The sequence below is a fragment of the Aethina tumida genome, chromosome 4 (genome assembly GCF_024364675.1).
Source record: "Aethina tumida isolate Nest 87 chromosome 4, icAetTumi1.1, whole genome shotgun sequence".
Lineage (NCBI taxonomy): Eukaryota > Metazoa > Arthropoda > Insecta > Coleoptera > Nitidulidae > Aethina > Aethina tumida.
In genome coordinates, this window is record NC_065438.1 from 12,035,899 (window position 1) to 12,056,516 (window position 20,618).

Here is a 20,618-nt window from a genome sequence, read left to right on the forward strand (position 1 = left end):
ATATTCCAGTTTTATTAATTCCTATAAAAATGTACCTTGAAGGTCCCCCATAAAAAGATATTATACATTCCCATAAATCGTTTATTTAGTTAGAACTACGTGAAATGATTTAGTTATTATATATTTGACTTACTTAATTCGAATATAGATAAAGTAAAGATAAATCTACTAAAAAATAAATATTTTTAGTAGATTTAAGTTCAAACTAGATTTATATTCTGCTTCTATATTCGAAATGAATAAGTTGAAACATTTTCTAAAAAAATATATTTTTTATTAAATATTTAATATTTTTCTTCCCATAATATTTGGGCAACCTTTCGAATTCATATAGTATGCATCATAATAGGGTAAGAAGTTCCTAACTTAAGGGTCTTCCCTAAGGAAATATAAGATCCTAAGTACGTTCCTAAAAATCGTTTTTTCTTGAATAAGTTTTAAAATATTTAGTTACTAGTTGAACTAGTTAAGACTACATGGGATAATTAATATGTTTTATAGGCATTTCATTTATTTAATTCATCAAGGATAGACTATCTTTAACACAATATTGTTTATTTTAATCTAAAAAAGATTTATTAACCAGTTACGTTAGTTATGACTACATGAAGATGAACCTTTCTTGAATAACTTAAATATTTAATTAATATATGTACTAGTTAAAACTACATGAGATTATGTGATGTATAATAAAAAATCGATTTTATAATTGTGGAAAGTAAGTATTACTTCGTGCATTTTTCTAAATGTAATCGACAATGATCATCTCGCGACAAACTTCAACGATTCAACTAATATTCCTCGCAGCGTAGAAGATTAATAAAAGTATAATCCTTGAGATGTCGGGATCTTTTGAACTTATTCATTTTATCAAAAGATATTAAAAAACGATGAGCTATCCGTCTTTTGTACTGAACTCTGAATACATAGAGTAATACTCCATTCATACTTTGTTGGAGAACGTCTTAAGTCCTGTTGACATTGGTATTAAATCGGTAATTTCCGTTAAAATATTTCCGTCCGCGGAAAACTTTAGACAAAGAGAATATCGAAACGTTTTTATTATTTTGTTGAGGTAGTAGTTTAAAATTGCATTTCCCTTGCTTACAATAAAGACGTGGATTGCTTTTTATGCAAAAATTAAAATTTTTAATTAATTGACTTTGTGGATTTGTGCAAATAAACGTGACACTTTCATTTGCATAAATAATTCATAAATTGTTCTTTCAATCTTATTTGACTGATGCATTTTATCTATGGCACATTCACCTCATTTTTTTATTTATGATATTTTATTATTACTTCGCCAGTTTTAAATAATTAATTTTAATATATATAACCATGCAACGTTAGGTAAAAACTGTTTATAAATTATAATATTTTAATGTTACAGTCATTTTAACCAATTTTAAATATGTTAATTTTAATAGTGAATAATTTTGGTTACATAATTAATCAATTAAATATTATTGTTTCAAAAAAAAATAAGAAAAAGGTATCTAGATTATTACTTTTTTATAAAAACTCTAAATTTCACATCTTTTAATATAAATGTAAGATATTGGTGGGCCAAAAGGTCTAGTTGGGGCAGATTTGAATTGAAATAAATATATCCAATTTAATCTATATCTGATTTTATTGAGTAATAACTAGTCTGATAAATTAATAATATCACAGGAAATATCTTCAATTAATCAGTATAAATTTATTATATTTTTTTAATCAAAAAATGAGGAATTAATCATATTAATATTTTTTAATAAAAACTTCTCCGAATTTCACTTCAATATAAATATTAAGAAGATAATTCAGAAAATAATTCAGATTCATAAAGATTTAACATAATTAAATAATTTAAAAAAGTCTATGCATGTCATAAAAATATTTTCTATTTTATTTTAAAAAATGTGAAATTTATTGAACTTTATATTTAAAAAAATAACTTAATTAATTTTCCTCATTTTTAACTACAAAAAATGTTATAATAATCCTCACCTGAGTAATATAGAAAATATTTTTGTCATGCATAGGCTTTTTTATTATCTGCTTATAATTTTATTTTTATTTATAATACAACCTGCCATTTTCCATTCATATTTTATGATGATTGAACTTTGAGATTGAGGTTAATTGCCATTAAAACTAATTGATTAAATTGGGTATTTTTGATTTCATTCCAAATCTCTTTTAGTTAGGCATCGTTAAATACAGATATATTCTATTTTTGCGGAGATATTTCCTTTTTTAAATGTGCTACATTATATATATATACCTAAAATTCTTAGACATAAGTACAGATTTAAAAAGAACTGTATAGTTCACAGTATTAAAAAATATAATTTATTATTAAATTAATCATTATTTATTATTTTCATAGAAACTATACAATTTATATAAAATATAATACAAAAAAATCATGGTGATCCAGATATAGTTTACACGTCCCCATTAATCGGAGGGAATACATTTACAAAACGGTCCCGAAACAACCACAACCAGATGGGTTACCATCCGCCCGGTCTCACCGCCGGCCCCCGAAACGAAACCGTACGGCAAACAGATTTGGCGGCGCAACGTATTAGCACGCTCTCACTAAAAATCCTGGTCCTCAAGCATCGGCCCGGCCGCCTCCAGATCCGCACGAAATAAAACACTCAATACGGGCGGAGGACCGCGCCGGCAACGCCGCATACCGCACCGGGTTCGGCGGATGGGCGCGACGTTGCCACAGACGGCAACGGCACGGGTGGTGCGGACGCGTCCGGACGCCCCGACGCGTCCTGATTCACGAGCGTGTGTGTGTGTGTGTGCGGTCCCGAAAGGAATTGTATGGGGTGCACCCACTCACGGCGGCCAAGATGAACGGCGGTGGAATTTCTTTTGCCGTCCGCCCCGCCGTGTCGTTTCGGCTAACCGGTCCCGCATGGTAATTGCGGATTAGCTTAGCCGTGAGTGCGTTATGTAACTTGTCCTTTTGTTTTTGATGCGGGTGATTTTATTGTCGGCCTCTTGGAGACGTCAACCCTTCGCTATCGATTGATTTCGATACTCGTGTTGGTGTCATCCATCAAATGGGAAGATCTTGACTCGTACTTATGGGCCACTACGACTTCTAGGTGTCATACAGAGTGGCACATTTAAGGGAAACGTCTCTGCAACTTTTTTAATTATAACTCGATTGTATTGAGTAACAGAGGAAAAGATAGATTATAGTGTCTTATTTTACATCAATCAAAATAAGTTTATTAAAACATTTTGTTTTGTCATATCATCTATTATTTTTAATACAATAAAATATCCAATTTAATCGATTAGATTTGAATAGTAAGCAACCGCAATTTAAACATGTTTAAAAACATTACCAATAGACCTTTTTCTATTAGCAGGATCTAATATAATTAAATAAATTAATAATTTGGTAGTCAATTTTAAAGATTTTAGAAGATGGACTATATATATCATAGAAATTTTTTTTCTATATCAACCAATTTTAACTTAACACTTTAACTAGATTATTAATTATCATTATTATTTAATTCTGTAAATTTCATACCCTTCTAAATAAACATAAGATTGTTTTAAACTTATTTTAAATACACATATGTATGGGCGCATTCACCATTTTTTTTTTAAATTATAGTTTTATATTTTAATATTGAATATTTTATCATTTTTAATACATGTAAATACCCTTCTAAATAAAGGTAAGATACATGAGTAATAAGGCCTAATTAAGACAGATTTGAATTGAAATAAAAATGTTCAATTTAATAAGTTTCTTATTAAATTGAAAATTTTTATTTCAATTCAAATCATAATCAATTTTAATCTCCAGTTCAATTATTAAAAAGTATGAATGGAAATTGACATAATATACCATAAAGAAAAAAAATGGCATTTTTAATAATATTGGTATTATTGAAATAATTAAATAAATTAAATATTTGGTACTCGAATTTAGTAAGAAACAGCTGGAAAGATGAAATAATAATATCAAGGAGAGTAAAATATTTATTTATTTTTTTAGACAAAAAATGAGAAAAATGTAATTAGATTATTATTATTATAAATATTTGGTACTCTATTTTAGTGAGTAATAGATGAATAGATAAATTAATACTGTCATAGAAAATATTTTCTATGTTAATCAGTATAAATTTATTTTAACATTTTTTGGTCAAAAAAATGAGAAAAAATTGTCTAAATTATTATTTTTTGATAAAATTTTGTGAATTTCACATTCTTCAATATAAATATAATATACTGGTGGCTCATAAGGTCTATTTAAGACAAATTTGATCTGAATCAGTATCAATCTCGAGTTCAATTATTATAAATTATGAAAGGGAAATGGTAAGTTATTCCATAGAGCAAAACATAGCTATTCATTTTTAAAAACGTTATTATTGGGATTTGAAATAATTAAAAAAAAAATAAATATTTTCTACTCTATTTTAGTAAGTAATAGATAGATAAATTAATAATGTCATAGACATATCTTCTAAATTTATTATAAATTCTCTTCAAGATTCATTCATCAAGATTATTATTTTTTAATAAAAACATTTGTAAATTTCACATCCTTCAATAGAGGCAAATTTGAAATAAATATATACAATTTAGTCATTTAATTTTGATAGTAATCAATCTCAATCTCAAATTCAATTATCATAAATTATGATTAATTAGGGAAATGGTAACTTCTACAATAGAAAAAAATAAAATTAAACATTTTTAAATATATTAGTATTAGGATTTGAATAATTAAAAATTAATAAAATAAAAATTAATTAAATAAATATTTGGTACCCTATTTTAGTGACAGCTAGACTGATAAATTAATAATGTCACAGAAAATATCTTCTATATCAATCAGTATAAATTTATTATAATACTTTTTTAGTCAAAAATTGAGAAAAATGTATCTAAATTATGATTTTTTATGTAAGGTATTGGTGGCTCATAAGGCCTTGTGAAGACAGATTTGAACTGAAATAAAAATATCCAATTTAATCACTTAGTTCTAATGGTAACCAAATAATATATCAAATTCATAAATTTAACGTAATTAAAAATATTTTCTATATCAATCAGCATTATCAGTTTGTTATAACATTAATATAGACAATTTTAATTATTAAAAAGTGTGAACAGAAAATGAAGGGTTGTGCCATAAACAATTTTTCAAAATTTCACCATAGTTAATAGAATAATCAATGAATTTCATAGTCATGTCAAATTTATCTATAAATAATCGTGAATTTTGTCACGTGTCATTAGGATAATTCTCTGATGAAACGAGGCATGCTTATTTTAAGTATTTTTTTTTATTTATGGAGATGTACTCAATATCTTTCCTTTATGGTTGAAGTTTGTTTTTTATTTTTTATTCTTTTTATTATTAGTTATATCAAACAGTTCTTTCTTGACTGGAGATCCTCTGTATTTCATTTGTTATTTTAACTGGAATGTGCATACGTTAATAAAATGCAGTTTTTTTTAGCTGAAAGAGGTTGTCCGAGTTCAAACCACAATAAACAAGCCCTGACTAAGGTCTACAAAATTCTTTTTAGACAATGTTGATGTTAATACACTATAAAGCAACAAACTTGAGTTGAGTGGGTAATAAAGTCTGTAGCTAGTTAATATTGGTAGGTCTTAACATCCACCTACACATCTACTTGTTTAAGAAAAGCAAATATGTATTGAAGCTCATAATGGGCAAACAGAGTGTGGATTCGTGTACATATGTATAATAAAATAAAACATTCTAACGAATTTTATTATTTGTGCCAAACGGTTGAATCCCACAATCTCAAGTCTTGTAAAATGTCAGAAGTGAGTAGTAACTTGATTGTTTTTACCCCTAAGTAACAGTGTGAAAAAATTACATTTCTAATGAAAATGCCAAAAACATTATAAAAAAAACAAATATTATTTTTTAAATAGAAACCACATGGTTCAAAATTATATTCTTCTAATAAATTTATACCGTCTATGTATAAACCACAAAAAATGTCTAATTAATTAACTAATTATTGTTCAAGTTTATTGTGTTAAAGAATTTTATATCTAAAGCCAAATCTTTTACTAAAATATAATAAATTAATTTTTAATACATAAAAATTAAATATTTTTCTATATTTATATTTTATGTTTAGTAAAATAAATTAACACTATTACATTTAATTATTCTTTTTTAAGATTGCAAATTTATATTAAAATTGAATATATAAGTAACAATTCCTTTGTTTCTTAACAAAGGAAATGTTTATAAAACAGTAACAGATTCGTTAATTATTTTAATAAAAGAAAAATATATTCTCCCACATTTACTTAAATATTTCCCCATTTCATACAAAACTAAACAACAAATTCACCAAAATTTTAAATCACTAACTGTAAAGTATACATATTCACAAACTTGAAAACAAATATTACGAAACAAGCCGCACTTTGTATGAAACCGTTATTGTTCAGGAGCGAAATAAATTTGTCCGTCTAAAAAGGTAAACTCATATTTCAGTGGGTAATTCTTTTCTTTTAAACGTGGCCTTTTATTTCACGGTAAGCTGTTTCGTACCTTGTTATATAAGGTTATTTATCATTTTTCTCTTCAATAACTCAATTACGTTTTCTTTTCGTTTTACGAGTCAATTCGGTGATAATTAATTGATAAAGACTCTCCGCTCACACCTTAATCATCGTGCTGAAACGAGTAGTTCCACACAATTAGCATGCATTAAATTTATTTATTATAAACCCTTAATCCTTTCTCGCGTTCACATAAAAATCCGTGTTTAATTGGATGTAAATTTAATATCTCTCTTTCTCGTCTCTTTTTAAAACAATTGTTTCGTTTCTTTTGCGATTGTATTTATTGTGTTCCTTTAGAATAACCCAATTACGTTTTCGTTTCGTTTGTGAGTCAATCGAGTGTTAATTAATTGCTAAAGACTCCACTTAGTGTATTTTTTTTTTTGCTTCTTCTTGCCCGAGGAAATACAATTTTCGAGATCAATCTACATATTGAATAACTAAGTTGATGCCGGGTGCTTTCTGTTGCGAAAATCAATAGTTTGCGGACATAAAGGCGAAAACGGCTTTTATCTTGACATCAATTAAAAAGTCTTTCAACAAAAATATCTGCCCCAGGCAGTACTTTGCAATTGCCTTCGTCCGACCGAATTGCAGTCTTTAACAGTGGCGGCTCGTTCAAAGGAAGATTAAATTTTCATTTGCGTTTCAGCATTTTTTTTTATACCATTGTTTGAGATTGGTCTTTTTATGGCTCAAGAACAGACACTTCACATTCATACAGATTTATTTAAATTGTTTTGATCCGGCGAGAAACGAACGATTTAATTTAATTTAGTATTTATAAAACAAGAGGAGAGCATGAAGTAAGATAAATTACGTTATTCGTTCAGGTCGTTTCTTCAATGGCCGCATTGTTATCTGAATAATAATAGGAAGAAGTAATATTATTCATTGTCTGCATGACTGCATACATACTTACACTCATTTTGTTCAGATGCAAACTTAAAGGGAAATTGCAGTTGGGAAACAAATTGGCAAAACATGTTAGAAGTTTCAACTGTAATTTACTTGATCGTTGTAAACCAGGTCACTTTATCAGTCACTATTTTATTTTGATGTGGAGCTTTGGATAAGGAGTTTCACCCAATTCATCTTCGTATCGCAATGAACGTATTCATTACTTAAAATAATGTAATTATAGATTTTGAATAATTTTATATACGGTCTTCTAAAGACCAGAGTCCAAGGAAAATTAGTCACATATTTCTCGTATGGATGTCCAGTAATAACCACTTAACTTATCCTTTATCCAATAATCATAATAACACAGTAATTAAATGATTAAATGATTATTTTCATCTCCTAAATTAAGTATAAATTAATCTTTTATAGAATTATAGGAATTGCTTTATTTTCTTGTTTAATTATAAAGAAAACAAAGAAGAAAATTTAAAGTCATTGGACCACATCACGTACACATAACTATAATAATATTATACCTTATTTCCATATTAATTAAATTCTGATGAAAATCTTTATATGAGAATTGCTCTATTTTCTTTTTTAATTATAAAGAAAAAGAAAGAATATTTTGACTCATTATACCACTACCATAACTATAATAATATAGCCTGATGAAAATATTCACCTTATCCATAATTTTCATCTCCTAAACTAATTAGAAAGCAATCTTTTTATGAGAATTGCTCTATTTTCTTTTTTAATCATAAAGAAAACATATTTAAATCCTAATATGACTTCTATAACTATAATAATATTATGTTCACCGTTTATACTGAAAAAAGTAAATGATGATTTTCTTATGCTTAAGTCTCAATTTCAGTTTCTCATATAACATTTTTCTACTAATCATAATACTTAATTTATTGGGTTGGCAACTAAGTAATTGCGGATTTTTTTTAGAAAATCAAAGACAATTTTTTCAAAGAACTAAATAACTTTACTCTGTAATGTATTGCCCATTTTGATAAATGACCTTTTGCCATCTTTCAGGCAGCATCATAATCCCAAGTTCATAAAACTTTTATTAGTAAAAAACTGAATCAGGTACGATTTGACATCATCATCATTATTGAAATTTTTATCATTCAAGGAGTTTTGTAAAGATCGAAATAAAAAGTAATCAGATGATGCAAGGTCAGGACTATATGGTGGATGTGGCAAAACATCCCAACCAAGCTCCAATAATTTTTGCCGAGTGACCAAAGATGTGTGGGGCCTTGCATTGTCATGATGGAATACAACACCTTTTCGATTTGTCAATTCGGGCCGCTTTTTTTCAACTGCATTGTTTAATTTCATTAGTTGTTCAATGTAGACAACCGAATTGATCGTTCGGTTGGGTGGTAAGAGTTCAAAGTAGACAATTCCTTTATAATCCCACTAAACTGATAACAAAATCTTCTTTTGATGAATACCTGACGAGCTGGTTCACATGGCCTGCTCCACGGTCTTTTCCGCTTGATATTGTTGTAAACAACCCATTTTTCATCGCCAGTTATCAGTTGTTTTAAAAATGGATCATTTTCATTACGTTTATTAAGCAAATCGCGGCGGTTAATGCGTTGCGTTAAATGCGTTTCCTTCAGTTCGTGAAGAACTCATGTATCGAGGTTTTGAACAAGCCAAGTTGTTTTAAGTGAGTTTCAATGCATGTATGTGATACAGGAAGCTTCTCTGCAATCTCACGTGTTGTACTGTGACGATCTGAATCGATTATTGCTTTGATTAGGTCGTCATCAACTTCAACTGGACGACCAGAGCATTTTTCATCTTTGAGTGAAAAATCACCAGAACGAAATTTGGCAAACCAATTTTGAAACTGCCGTTCTTTTAAGGCTTCCACGCCATAAACAGCACATAACTTTTTGTGAGCTTGCGATACGTTTTTCCCTTTGCGGAAATAAAAAAGCAAAATATGACGAAAATGTTCCTTTTGATCTTCCATTTTTCAACTAACGCCAAACGAAAACTACGCAACCGATCAAAAAACTTTTTTTACTGATTGATAGCTGAATTTCCAACTATCAAATAACAAAATGTGTTTTACATTTGGACTACGCCAGCAAACCTAAAAATTCAACTGAAGCCATCAATGAGTGAAATCCGCAATGACTTACTTGCCAACCCAATATATAATAATTAAATTCTGATGAAAATATTCATCTTGTCAGTCCTTTTCATACCCTAAATTAGGTAGAAAGTAGTCTTTATAAAAATTACTCTATTTTTTCAATTATAGAGAAATCATAAGAATATATTAAATCTTTGTACAACTTTCATAACTATAATAAAATTACAAAATACTACATAATGTAAATTTTGTCCACTGTTTGTAATGAGAAAAGTATATGTTGAACTTTTTTGTGCTTAATTCTATTGAAATTTCAGCACACAAGTTATACGAGAAATTGAAATAGTTCAGTTTAAACTCTGATGAAAATATTCGTCTTATCCATCATTTACATCTCCGAAATAAAGTAAAAAGTAACCTTTTAATTTATTGTGTTTCACAATTTTAGTTCTTCGTATAACTGTCGAACATTTAATATGCCATTTTTCTAATAATTATATCTTGTTTATATATGTTAGTAATAAAGTTTTAATGAAAATATTCACAATATACATCATTTTCAGCTAATACTTTAAGTGGTAAGTAACATTTTATTATTTATTATTTCTAAGGTCAGCTAAGTTGTTCTAAAAGTAGTAAAGTCTTAACAATTTTTCGAAAAAGAAAACGTGAACAACATTAAATGAAAACCAGTTCCTGAAAAACGGTGATAATATATTAAAACGAGAAGCTACTAACATCTAAAGTCTTCAGTTTTTCATTAAAGTGAAATTGATGTGAAAAGGATTTAATATAACTCTCCTTACATCGATAAAAGCTCGATTAGGTACGTTCGTTAACTTACTTCAAATTCTTATTTATTGGGCAAATTGAACGTTAGTAATATTCTGATATCGTTCATTGTGATGGTGATCTCAATGACTGACAAGGAAGGATAATTTGGTAAATCTATTTTTCACTTTCGTAATTATTACATGAAAATGTTAAAAAAATATGGAGAAATTGAGATATAAGTTTTTATTTGATTATGTTTCAATTATACTTAAAAAAAATTTACTACTAAAAGACATTGTTCCAGTAAAGTGTCCACATTTATGTTATGCAAAGTATTAGGTGCATATCTGTGGGCAATATACAATAAAGTAAATGAAGCATTTGATATGTTTGATATTTTTTACAATGCTTCGAAAAAATTATTTTTTTTTTCACATTCGATTACTTATAATTACCTAACTATCATAATTATGGAGTAATATAATGTTTTACAATATTCGCATTCCACAACATTTTTCTAAAATATGACATTTAGGTGATATTTCACAATTGGAAACCAACTTCTATTACTAGGACTAATTAGAATTTCGAATTCCACGTATAATTTTACAGTGGATACTACGTTATTTGTTGTTTAATGAAATCTATATTACACCAGTTAATTCCCACGTCAATATGCCGTAACAAATTTAACGCGGATTTCGAAATTTTTTCGTGATTGCAATTTTAACTACGTCATCATACATCACATCGCCGGTGAACTTAATAATTTTGACAAGCTCACAAGGGGTGAATCGTTTAGGCGCTCCCTTCCTTCGGCAATATATTATGAGGAGCGAAAGTCTACAAGACACAGGAAATTAATAGTGTCCGTAAGTCTGTTTTTGACCTGCCTTTTTATTCCTCCCTCGTTGTCACATAATTTACTTTCGAAAAACGCGTCCAGAAAAAACCGACCTGATAATATGACTTACAATGGCCACATCAAAAACCTTTTAAAAACCAATTTAAACCGAAGTTCAATGTTTTATCGATTTCTTCTATAATTTGATCGTGTTTTTATGGCATTCTGAATAATAAATATTCAATGCGCGAATAAACGGAGATGGGGCTTTAAAATTTTATTTTCACGGCAAGTAATTTTGTAAAAAAAGCTTATCAGCGATGGATATCGGGGCGGCGGTTCATTATACGACTATATTTTTTTTTCCTAAAGAATCCATCAAGTGAGTTCAACTTTAGTGGCTATTTCTGAAAATAACGGTCCTTTAATTACAAGTTTTAGGTTTGTTGGTGGAAGATTTACGACCAGAGATATAACATTGTATTTTATGCGAGGGCGTTTAACTACACCCCAATGCAAGACTCATAACGTACACATTATTGCACATTAACTGGTTAATATTCAGACGACTAAATGAAGCTGGCAAAAAAAATTGCCAATTAACAGAATAAAGTCATAAAACTATGATTTGAAAAACCTCCAGGTCCATATTACGTCCCTTTATCAACGTCCTCATCAATATTCTAGGTCTGGATTTATATGCAAAGGACGCTTGATTAAAGTGAATCCTAATCCTGTCACCAATAAGAATCGAGTATTGTATAATTTATACTTGTTTGAATACTAACCAGAAGTACAGTAAAATAATTTGTAGACACACTTCATTTCTTTGGAACCTTTATTTTCACAATTTCATCGTGATGGTGATGAAAAAGTTGATTACGTCTACACCAGTTTATTTCAATTTATTTCGAAGAATAAACCTTCATAACCAGCCTTGGTACACCGTTTTTTATTCTGGAATGCCCTTTTGGAGTTATAATTGTTGTGGATAAAATAATTATTAAATAAATATTAAGGTGAATTTAAAGAGATTTAGTACCAACACGCGCTGGCGTATTAGAAGCTATGTGGAGGGTATGCGTGGTAGTGTACAAGCGCCAAAGGTAAGCGCAGAAGATGGACCGCGAAAAACGAAGACCAGATCACGAGGTCGTGGTAATTGTGAGGATGAGCGATCGAAAAGGAGGAAGATGATGATGTCAGGCGTGAGGCATGAGGCGTAGAGAGTAAAGATTTACCTCGCAATTTTTGCAGGTGTGGACGATGGAATAGGACTGTTCGCAGTCGTAGTGGGTGAGCAGATCGTGGATGCCGCAATGGACGTGGTGCACGAGTCGGTCGAGGTCGATTAGCGCTGAGAGGTGTTTCCGGCAAACGTTGCCGCCCTGGAAGGCGGCCGGCGGTAGAGCGGAGTCGACCGCGTGTTCGCAACAGTGGCGCATCCGGAGTCCGTGCAGCAGGTTACGCCTGCGCTGGGGTGTTAAGTCGTCGCGGCCGCACACCTCGTCTTTGTGCGATTCTTGCAAGTAATAAAGGCACTGATGAATAGATGTAGATGGTTTAGTGATGTTGGGTGGGCAGGGCGGCGGACAGAGAGGCTCGGGGCTCTCGCAACGAGGCCGCAAGTCGACCGCCGAAGAGGCGGTCTGGAGGTCGGTCGCCAGGTCGGACAGCCAGGGGTTGTTTGGTGGCGAGGTGGCGGTGGCGAACGCCAGGCCGGCCATCAGGAGCAGCGACAGGCCCGTCGGCGGGCCCCGGGGCATTCTGTGGGGCAAGGCGCGGTGTTACGGGAGCCGGGAGCATCGCTGCGGGCGGCCGGAGTGCCTCCCCTCGCGGCTCCGAGTGCCCCCGGGGTCCGTGTGCCGGGGCCTCCCGCTAGGCCGCTTCCTCCTCTTCGTGCTTGTGTTGCTGTTGCTCGTGCTTCTTCGGGGCCTCCCACGCGACAGACCCTCCACGCTCATGCTGCATGGTCCGCGGCTGCTCTGCTGGCGCTACGTGCCACTCCGGCGGCATGGATCTCGTCGACGTAGAGGCGAACGCGGACCGGCCTGGCCAACGACATCACATCATCACTACGTCGCGGCTACGGGAACGGCACGGCACGGCACTTGCACCAGGTCACGCCTCGCACAACAACACTGCTCCGCACTGGCGGCCGCGTACTAGCGCCGCCGACTACTCTCGCTCCCGAGATCACTAGGTGCCGCCATCTTGAGAAGCTCGCTATATCGCACCGCTATTTGGTGCTGCACAGTCCTCCCCGCCCGGGCGCGAGCTGTGCCGGCCGTTTCTCACTCGACACTGCCGCCGCTGCTCCTGGCCGTCAACTGCGCCTGCGCCGCCGCAATCGATAAACAGCCGCCGTCACCTCCTCCTTCGCCTCTTCCACGACTCGCTTTCCCCTTTATCCCTCCTATCACCTCAATGATCCTCAACTCTGTTGCTCTATACGTCGATGCTCATCTCTCTCTCTCTCCCTCTCGCGTCCACACATCGTGTGTGGCGTGTGTTCCCGTGGTGCTCACGCGGTACGCCGCCACTGGCACTGCCGTCCCCTACGTTAGCGACATCCGACGATTGTTTTACAAAAAATTTTGCCGCCTACAGTTTTCATCGTTTACATTCTGAAGCTTTTATTTCGCTACACAGAATTCTGTAACCTACCTGTCTTCAAATTGGTATAAACTAATCACAATGAAATAGGTATCAATATTTATTTATGTTCTCTATAAACTTCTAATGAATAAATTAGGTGAATCACCCTGTATATTACATGAAAATAAAATTAAAGCGTTACACTAAAAGAATATTTTCAAAAAACATTACTTCTTTAGTTTTAAAATTCTTAGTATGTGTCATCGTTCCATTAACTACAAAACATATTGTTGAATCATTTGGCACACCCTCATCAATATTTTTTATTCCTTCAATATCATCGAAAGTCAAATGAAAATATGGAATATAATTCAAATACATTGGGTACATGACAGAATCTTTGGTATTCGCATGTTCTAGTCCCAAGGAATGACCAATTTCATGGGTGGCAACTTGCAATAGATCGACACCAAAACTTGAATCCACCGTCCAGTCTTCTTCAGCATCGAAATGAATTTCGTTTCCTAGATCCTAAAAAAAGTTGTTAAGCAAATTATTTCAATATTTTACCCATAAATACAACACATATCTGTGATACCAGCTAAAACTCAGTACAATATTAATATTTTTAATATTTATCATGCTTTTCTTTTAATTAACTTTCAGCTTTAAATTGACCTCTTCTTTTACTAGTGTCATAGATAGCAATATTACGAGAACTTTATGACAAGTAACTAACCTCGATCAGATATAGTACAGCTGTTGTGGTCATCATCAAACCAATCATTTAGATTTTGCACTAAGAGCAATTATTATATAAACAGTGGTGGAAAAAAGTACGTAACATACATTTTAGAATATATACCAAATTTAAAAACGGTTGGATCAAAGATTACGGAAATGTGAGAAAAAACAATTTTTGAAACTTAAATTTCAAAAAAAGAACTATTTACTTGAGAAGATACTGTAGGAACAAAATTATTCAGATTTTATTAATTATTTGGCGAAATCTAATTTTTTTTAATGAATATGAAAGATTTAAATTTCCACTTGGCCATCGAACAATATCGATACTTTCACTTATTATTCGATTATCAAACAAAATCTAAATTGTACTATTTTGTGTCTGGGTCAGATACTTATCATATAGTTTTCATAATTATATAATATTAATTATTTATTTAAAGTATTTATTACGGGTGAATAGGCGTGTCCCAGAACTTCGCCAGGCCCGTCAAAGCTGTCAGTTTCGTACTCTGATGAATCATGCGTTCCTTTTTCAAAACTCAATTCGAGATCTCCATCATATGTAAAAACTTCTTTAAATGTATAATTACTGTGGCGGGACCAGAGCGAAAATGCTCTTTTAATTTCACGTCTTACTTCAAATTTTTCCGGCGTCTTGGGAAATTTTTTAATGTAATAAGTTAAATTAGATTTTCGTTTGAAAAACGTATCTGAAAATATGACAGTGTGCATCTTAAGTACATTTCATTGTTTTACTTACAGTTCTGGTCACACTTAATAACATATCGTTTTTGCCTATGAGGTTTATTCACTATGTTATCCGGATTCCCACATCTAGGAATGCTCATCATTTTGACTGTTTCTTTATCCATAACGCCTTCAATGTTTTAATTTTTAATTTAACTAATTAGAGAAAAGTCATTGAAACTTACCCGTCATTGGTAGCTTGTAATTCATTTGGAACATCATCAAAGCGTTCTTATATTTAGTCATATTCATATTTTCTTTCTTCATTTCATCCTTTTCCAAGTATCCAAATTTACCTAAATACATCTAACAATCAACTTGTAGGTAGATATTTTATTAGTTTATGCTCATACCATGCTATTATGCAAGTTCACCGGGGTTGCATCACAATCATATAAATATAAAAAATAAACAAATACCAAATTAAAATACATGTTGATTGAAAATTGAACATGCACAACTAATTATATTTTCTTAACTTTTAAACCAATGATTTATAAATCGTTGATAACTCTACATTGACCTCTACAATCTACATTTGTATATAACTACTAATGTTAAACTTAATTATTTTGGCTTATGATCATCGTTTGCTTATTTTTTAATGTTATTAAATTGCGCAGATAATTTTTCTTATTATTATTCGCAATATTTGCATTTCATATTATTATTTTGTACATTGTCTCAGTGTCAAGTACTTGAAAATGCGAATTACATTATGTTGTGGTGTTTTATTAGTTTTAATAATAAGTTCACATTCCTATCCAGTTAATAAACAGAAAATTATGGTAAGTATAAAACTTTCACGGATATTAAACTTTTATGAAATAAAATATAGTACTGGAATGTATATACCATAGAGGCGATGATTAATTTATTAATTTTTATGAGTTTAGACTCAATAAGATAAAGAAACAAAATTCATACGTTTTCAAGGAAAGTCAATACAATTGCTGAGAATAGTGTTAGTATTGGTTTTTGTAGAATTTAAACCTAAATTAGCCCCAGATGAGAGAAATGAAGCAATTAATTAGACTCTTGGAATTTGGGGTAAATCAAATCAGTGTTATTTCTTACTTGTGCACTCGATTTTATGAAATTAGCTCTACTTCAGAAAGATGACGAGAAGTGGTAGATGAAGAAGTACCACAAATGAAAATGGATAGAAAAGAACAATTAGGAGATGCAGGCAACACAAAGACCATTGCGACGCTTGTATTTGACCCAAGACCAATGATTAGAATGGGCAAAGTCCAGACAATAAAAATATGTATTTTTTACATATAAAAGTAGATTAGAATTGTACATTGATGAACGTCGAGTTCGCTTCTGGTTAAGAAATGATGTCCTACAAGATCGTAGGAGAATTTTACCTTTAATATACCTAACTAAAACATGAATTCATGTTAATACCCAAAAGCTAAAAAATTACAATTTCTAGAAATATTTATCCACATATGGATACATGGATGAGATGACTGGAGATGACAATGAAAAAATGACCAATGGTTTAAAGCAATTTCAGGAATACTTTGGTTTAGAACCTACAGGTAGGTGTTTGAATATTGTGGGGTTGTTCATATATTATAACGATGTTACAAGATTTTAAATTAATTCCAGTAACACAATTAATTATTGTTTCAAATATTTTTTACTCCACAATTTTAATATTTAGTTTTTTTACAAAATAAAATGGTGTACTTCCAAAATAATATTTAGGTAAAATGGACAGCGCAACAAAGGAAATGATGGGAAGGCCAAGATGTGCAAATACAGATAAAAAATCTAATCGGTGTAAGTATAATAGATACATTTTAAATACATATTAGATACCTGAAAAATGAATTTACTTTTTCAACCGTATTAGTCGTTATCCAATTTGTTTTGTCAAAAAATTGTTGATTGACAAAAATAAATGATAGTCAAATGAAGAAATGTAAAAGCTTTGTTTGAGTACCTAAAACAAAATTCTTAATAAAAATAGTTTCAACTTGTGTTAAAATTTCACGGTCAAATCCTTTCTCCTTATATAATAATGACACCTTTTAGTAAGCAAATGGAATAAGACAACTTTAACGTACAAAATTGTCAAGTATCCCCCCAACGAAGACGAAAGCGATGTACGTGCAGAAGTTCGAAGATCATTTTCCATGTGGGCCAACCGTGCACCTTTGACATTCCAAGAAACAACCGGTGATCCAGATATAGAAATAGGCTTTTACCAAGGTGCCCATGGCGATAATTTTGAGACGGAACTTGCGCACGCCTATTTTCCAGTGAGTTTCCTCCTTATGACGGTCTCAATTTGAAATTAAACCTATTTTCCATTACAGCCTAGAGGTGATATACATTTAAATCTAAGGTACAGGTGGGGCATATTCCCTCCTTTTAACAACAAAGAACATCTTTTAGCAACAATGGTACATGAAATAGGTCACTCCTTGGGTATCGATCACAACAACAATAAAAAGTCCGTAATGTATCCATATTCACAAGGATATGATCCAGCTTTTGGATTAAGTAATATCGATATACAATCTATTCAAAATTTATATGGAACATATTAATTGAAATATTTTTAAACATGTATAACAGTGGTTTACAAATTAAAATTTTTTTGAGAAGAAACTTTCTTTTTTTATCATCTTCTTTTTAATTTTTGTATATTGTGCCTATTTTATATGTCTATTTTTTACACGCCCATGTTGTCCGAAATTATCTTGCTGACGTTGGGATTAATGATATGGCCTAACCAGCTCCCCTCGAAATTTGGAAGAATTTAGACTTGAAACTGAAATTAGAACCCAGATTTTGAGTATCCACAGAAGATGTGAGGCTGTCATTCGTAATAAAGGTGGGAATACACCACATTAAGTTCAAATTTGTATTTTCTATAAATATCAAATTTTGTTAATTTTTATTATTATTTTTTTAACATTTTTTAAGACTTTATGCGGCAATTATAAATAAAAAACAATTTTTAAATAAATATTCAAAGTGCATATCGTCATTGATGATATTATTGTCATCATTATCACTCTGTTGTACAAATTAAATTTTCATATTATTTTGTGTATATTATTAAATATAAATGTTTATATTATGTTACGTACAAGTGATTACTCTTTTAATTAATGTGATAAAAATAACCAATGACATGTGATATACAAAAATCACATCGTTATTTATTCTGATTATTCTTAAGAGGTGGTTGTATTATAATTAACATATTCAATATGAAATTGTTGTTTTTAATATACTGTTTTATTTCAATATTTACTATAAGATCAATTTTTTCTGCTAAATCGGAACATGAAAAGATGATGGTAAGAAATTTTTATATTTTATTTTAAGAAATTACAATAATATTTAATCATAGAACTATTTAATCAAGTATGGATATATGGATAAACCAAATAATGACAAAGGTAAATTATGTTTTCCTTTATATTGTTATATTTAATATATTTTACCTTCTTAGATAATTCAGAAGATAATTTTGAAGAAGAATTAAAGAAGTTTCAAACTTATTTTAGTCTCAACCCGACTGGTGAATATTATTATTATCAATTTGCATCCTCAGGGTTTATTGATTTTTTATACATTTAACTTTAAAATAACAACATTCTTTAAATTAATTTTTAACAATAGTCACCACTACAATTAAGCATTTTTTGATAATCAAATTAATACAACACAAATAATTTGGTATCCTGGAGCTGAAGAAGAATCCAAACTCTGTTTAGTCTACCTCATCAAAATAAAACTGTTACGTAAAATATTGGACAAGAACAAGAGTACATAATGGTCACATGCAAAACTAATTTGGACTATAGGGTGATTGACTGCCTATTTAACTTTCTATATAGCTAATTTGTATAGTAAGTAGAAAATGGGCAAATATCAAATAATTAATTTTATTTTCCCCATTTAAATTATGTGAAATCCATTTGTCCAACTATTTTATAAAATTCACTGCACGAAATCTCATTCTAGTGGTTGATTCATTGCAATTTTAGTACAGACTTATTCCTAAACATGTTGCACGAGTACGTACGTGTCATAATACTTTAACATGTCACTTTTAACCCAAAATAATGTTTCATAAAGAACGTAAGAAAAAAATTAATAGCATAGTTAGAAAGGGGATATATGAACTAGAAGCTTTCTTCATTCGGTAGCTAATAATATAATAATTGTTTAGGTAAAATGGATGCTGAGACGAAAAAAATGATGAGCTTTCCAAGATGTGGAAATAAAGACATAGAATCAAGAGATTACACTATAGGTAATAATTAAAAACAAACCTACTAAGTAATATTTATATTTATGTCACATCTTTCAATTTTAGAGAAAAAATGGCCTCAAAAAGAGCTAACATATACAATTTTAAACTATCCAACAGATTTAGATGCAAGTGACACAGAAGTCGAGATTCGCAGGGCATTCTCAGTGTGGACCAACCATATAGACTTAAAATTTAGAGAAAGTGGCATAAATCCAGATATAAAAATTAATTTTATAAACCTAACGGATTATGAAAAACTAGGCCAGGGCTACTATCCAGTGAGTTTTTACTAAATGGTAATTTCAAATGGTAATTAAAATAATTTTTAGTATGATGGAATAATACATATTAATAGTCAACATAAATGGGGCATATTTACACCTCTTGGGAATAAAAAACATCTTTTTGAAATATTAGTGCACGAAATAGGCCACGTATTGGGCCTCAAACACAATAACGACAAAAACTCAGTTATGTATCCAGTGACCTACGATTACAACCCCACTTTTGGATTGGCTGATACAGATGTAGATGCTATCCAAAATTTATATAAAAAATCGGAGAATTGACCATTTGAAACGGTTGTATGTCAAATAGGTACTTAAATAAAACATATACACACAACATAACAGTTTTTACATATTTGATTATAGAGTAGGGAAAGCGTTTGTCCCGTCTGAATTTAGAGAGAGACATCATGCATGACAGAGACAGTAGAAGTCTGTCCCATAGTGGGAGACTTACTGTCTCTTTCAGGATTCAGATGGATCAAACTCTTCGTATTGTATACAATGCACTCTATTACAGTATAAATTGAAAAGCTGCAATTAAAATTACACACTAATATAGAATATACATCCTACAGTTAGGCAACCATGTTTACAGATGCTTGACGCATCCTTGTTTCTTATTCGAAACAAGATTAATGAAAACTTTAAGCTTTAAGAGGTCTTATTAAGTTTATTCTCAGAGGAAAGTCTTTGATC

At 31.2% G+C, this 20,618-nt stretch overlaps 3 protein-coding genes across 4 annotated transcripts in view; 2 read left to right on the forward strand and 1 right to left on the reverse strand.

Annotated features, from left to right (window-relative positions):
- LOC109596131 (uncharacterized) overlaps positions 1–15,811 on the reverse strand; it is a 145,768-nt gene extending 129,957 nt beyond the window's left edge. Inside the window, exons 1-5 of one of the 2 annotated variants that reach the window (XM_049965910.1) lie at positions 15,698–15,811; positions 15,530–15,640; positions 15,358–15,474; positions 15,048–15,307; positions 12,494–14,381 (exon numbers count right to left, since the gene is read on the reverse strand). In XM_049965910.1, coding sequence (XP_049821867.1) covers positions 12,494–13,018 — 525 coding nt within the window. In that variant the 5' untranslated portion in view covers positions 13,019–14,381; positions 15,048–15,307; positions 15,358–15,474; positions 15,530–15,640; positions 15,698–15,811. Of the gene's footprint in view, positions 1–12,493; positions 14,382–15,047; positions 15,308–15,357; positions 15,475–15,529; positions 15,651–15,697 lie in introns of both variants that reach the window. The other variant, XM_049965909.1, reaches the window with a different exon arrangement.
- A 222-nt stretch (positions 15,812–16,033) lies between these two features.
- On the forward strand, positions 16,034–17,972 carry LOC109596148 (stromelysin-2). Its single transcript, XM_020011641.2, has 5 exons — positions 16,034–16,132; positions 16,786–16,894; positions 17,064–17,138; positions 17,394–17,620; positions 17,678–17,972. Exons 1-5 carry the CDS (start codon positions 16,049–16,051, stop codon positions 17,909–17,911), a joined length of 729 nt encoding a protein of 242 aa, XP_019867200.2. The 5' UTR covers positions 16,034–16,048; the 3' UTR covers positions 17,912–17,972.
- Positions 17,973–18,558: 586 nt separating this feature from the next.
- LOC109596149 (72 kDa type IV collagenase-like) lies at positions 18,559–20,266 on the forward strand. Its single transcript, XM_020011642.2, has 6 exons — positions 18,559–18,670; positions 18,724–18,772; positions 18,826–18,894; positions 19,549–19,632; positions 19,696–19,910; positions 19,962–20,266. The coding sequence occupies exons 1-6, from the start codon at positions 18,581–18,583 to the stop codon at positions 20,199–20,201; spliced, it is 747 nt and encodes a 248-aa protein (XP_019867201.2). The 5' UTR covers positions 18,559–18,580; the 3' UTR covers positions 20,202–20,266.
- The last annotated feature ends 352 nt before the right edge of the window (positions 20,267–20,618 follow it).

What these genes read in the sequence shown, in the direction of transcription:
- LOC109596149 (XM_020011642.2), top strand. Translation starts at nt 18,581, where the DNA reads ATGAAATTGTTGTTTTTAATATACTGTTTTATTTCAATATTTACTATA. An exon ending in ATCAAGAGATTACACTATAG is followed by an intron (nt 19,633 to 19,695) that starts GTAATAATTAAA and finishes TTTCAATTTTAG; the next exon opens with AGAAAAAATGGCCTCAAAAA. An exon ending in TAGGCCAGGGCTACTATCCA is followed by an intron (nt 19,911 to 19,961) that starts GTGAGTTTTTAC and finishes AATAATTTTTAG; the next exon opens with TATGATGGAATAATACATAT.
- LOC109596148 (XM_020011641.2), top strand. Translation starts at nt 16,049, where the DNA reads ATGCGAATTACATTATGTTGTGGTGTTTTATTAGTTTTAATAATAAGT. An exon ending in TTAATAAACAGAAAATTATG is followed by an intron (nt 16,133 to 16,785) that starts GTAAGTATAAAA and finishes TACAATTTCTAG; the next exon opens with AAATATTTATCCACATATGG. An exon ending in CTTTGGTTTAGAACCTACAG is followed by an intron (nt 16,895 to 17,063) that starts GTAGGTGTTTGA and finishes AATAATATTTAG; the next exon opens with GTAAAATGGACAGCGCAACA.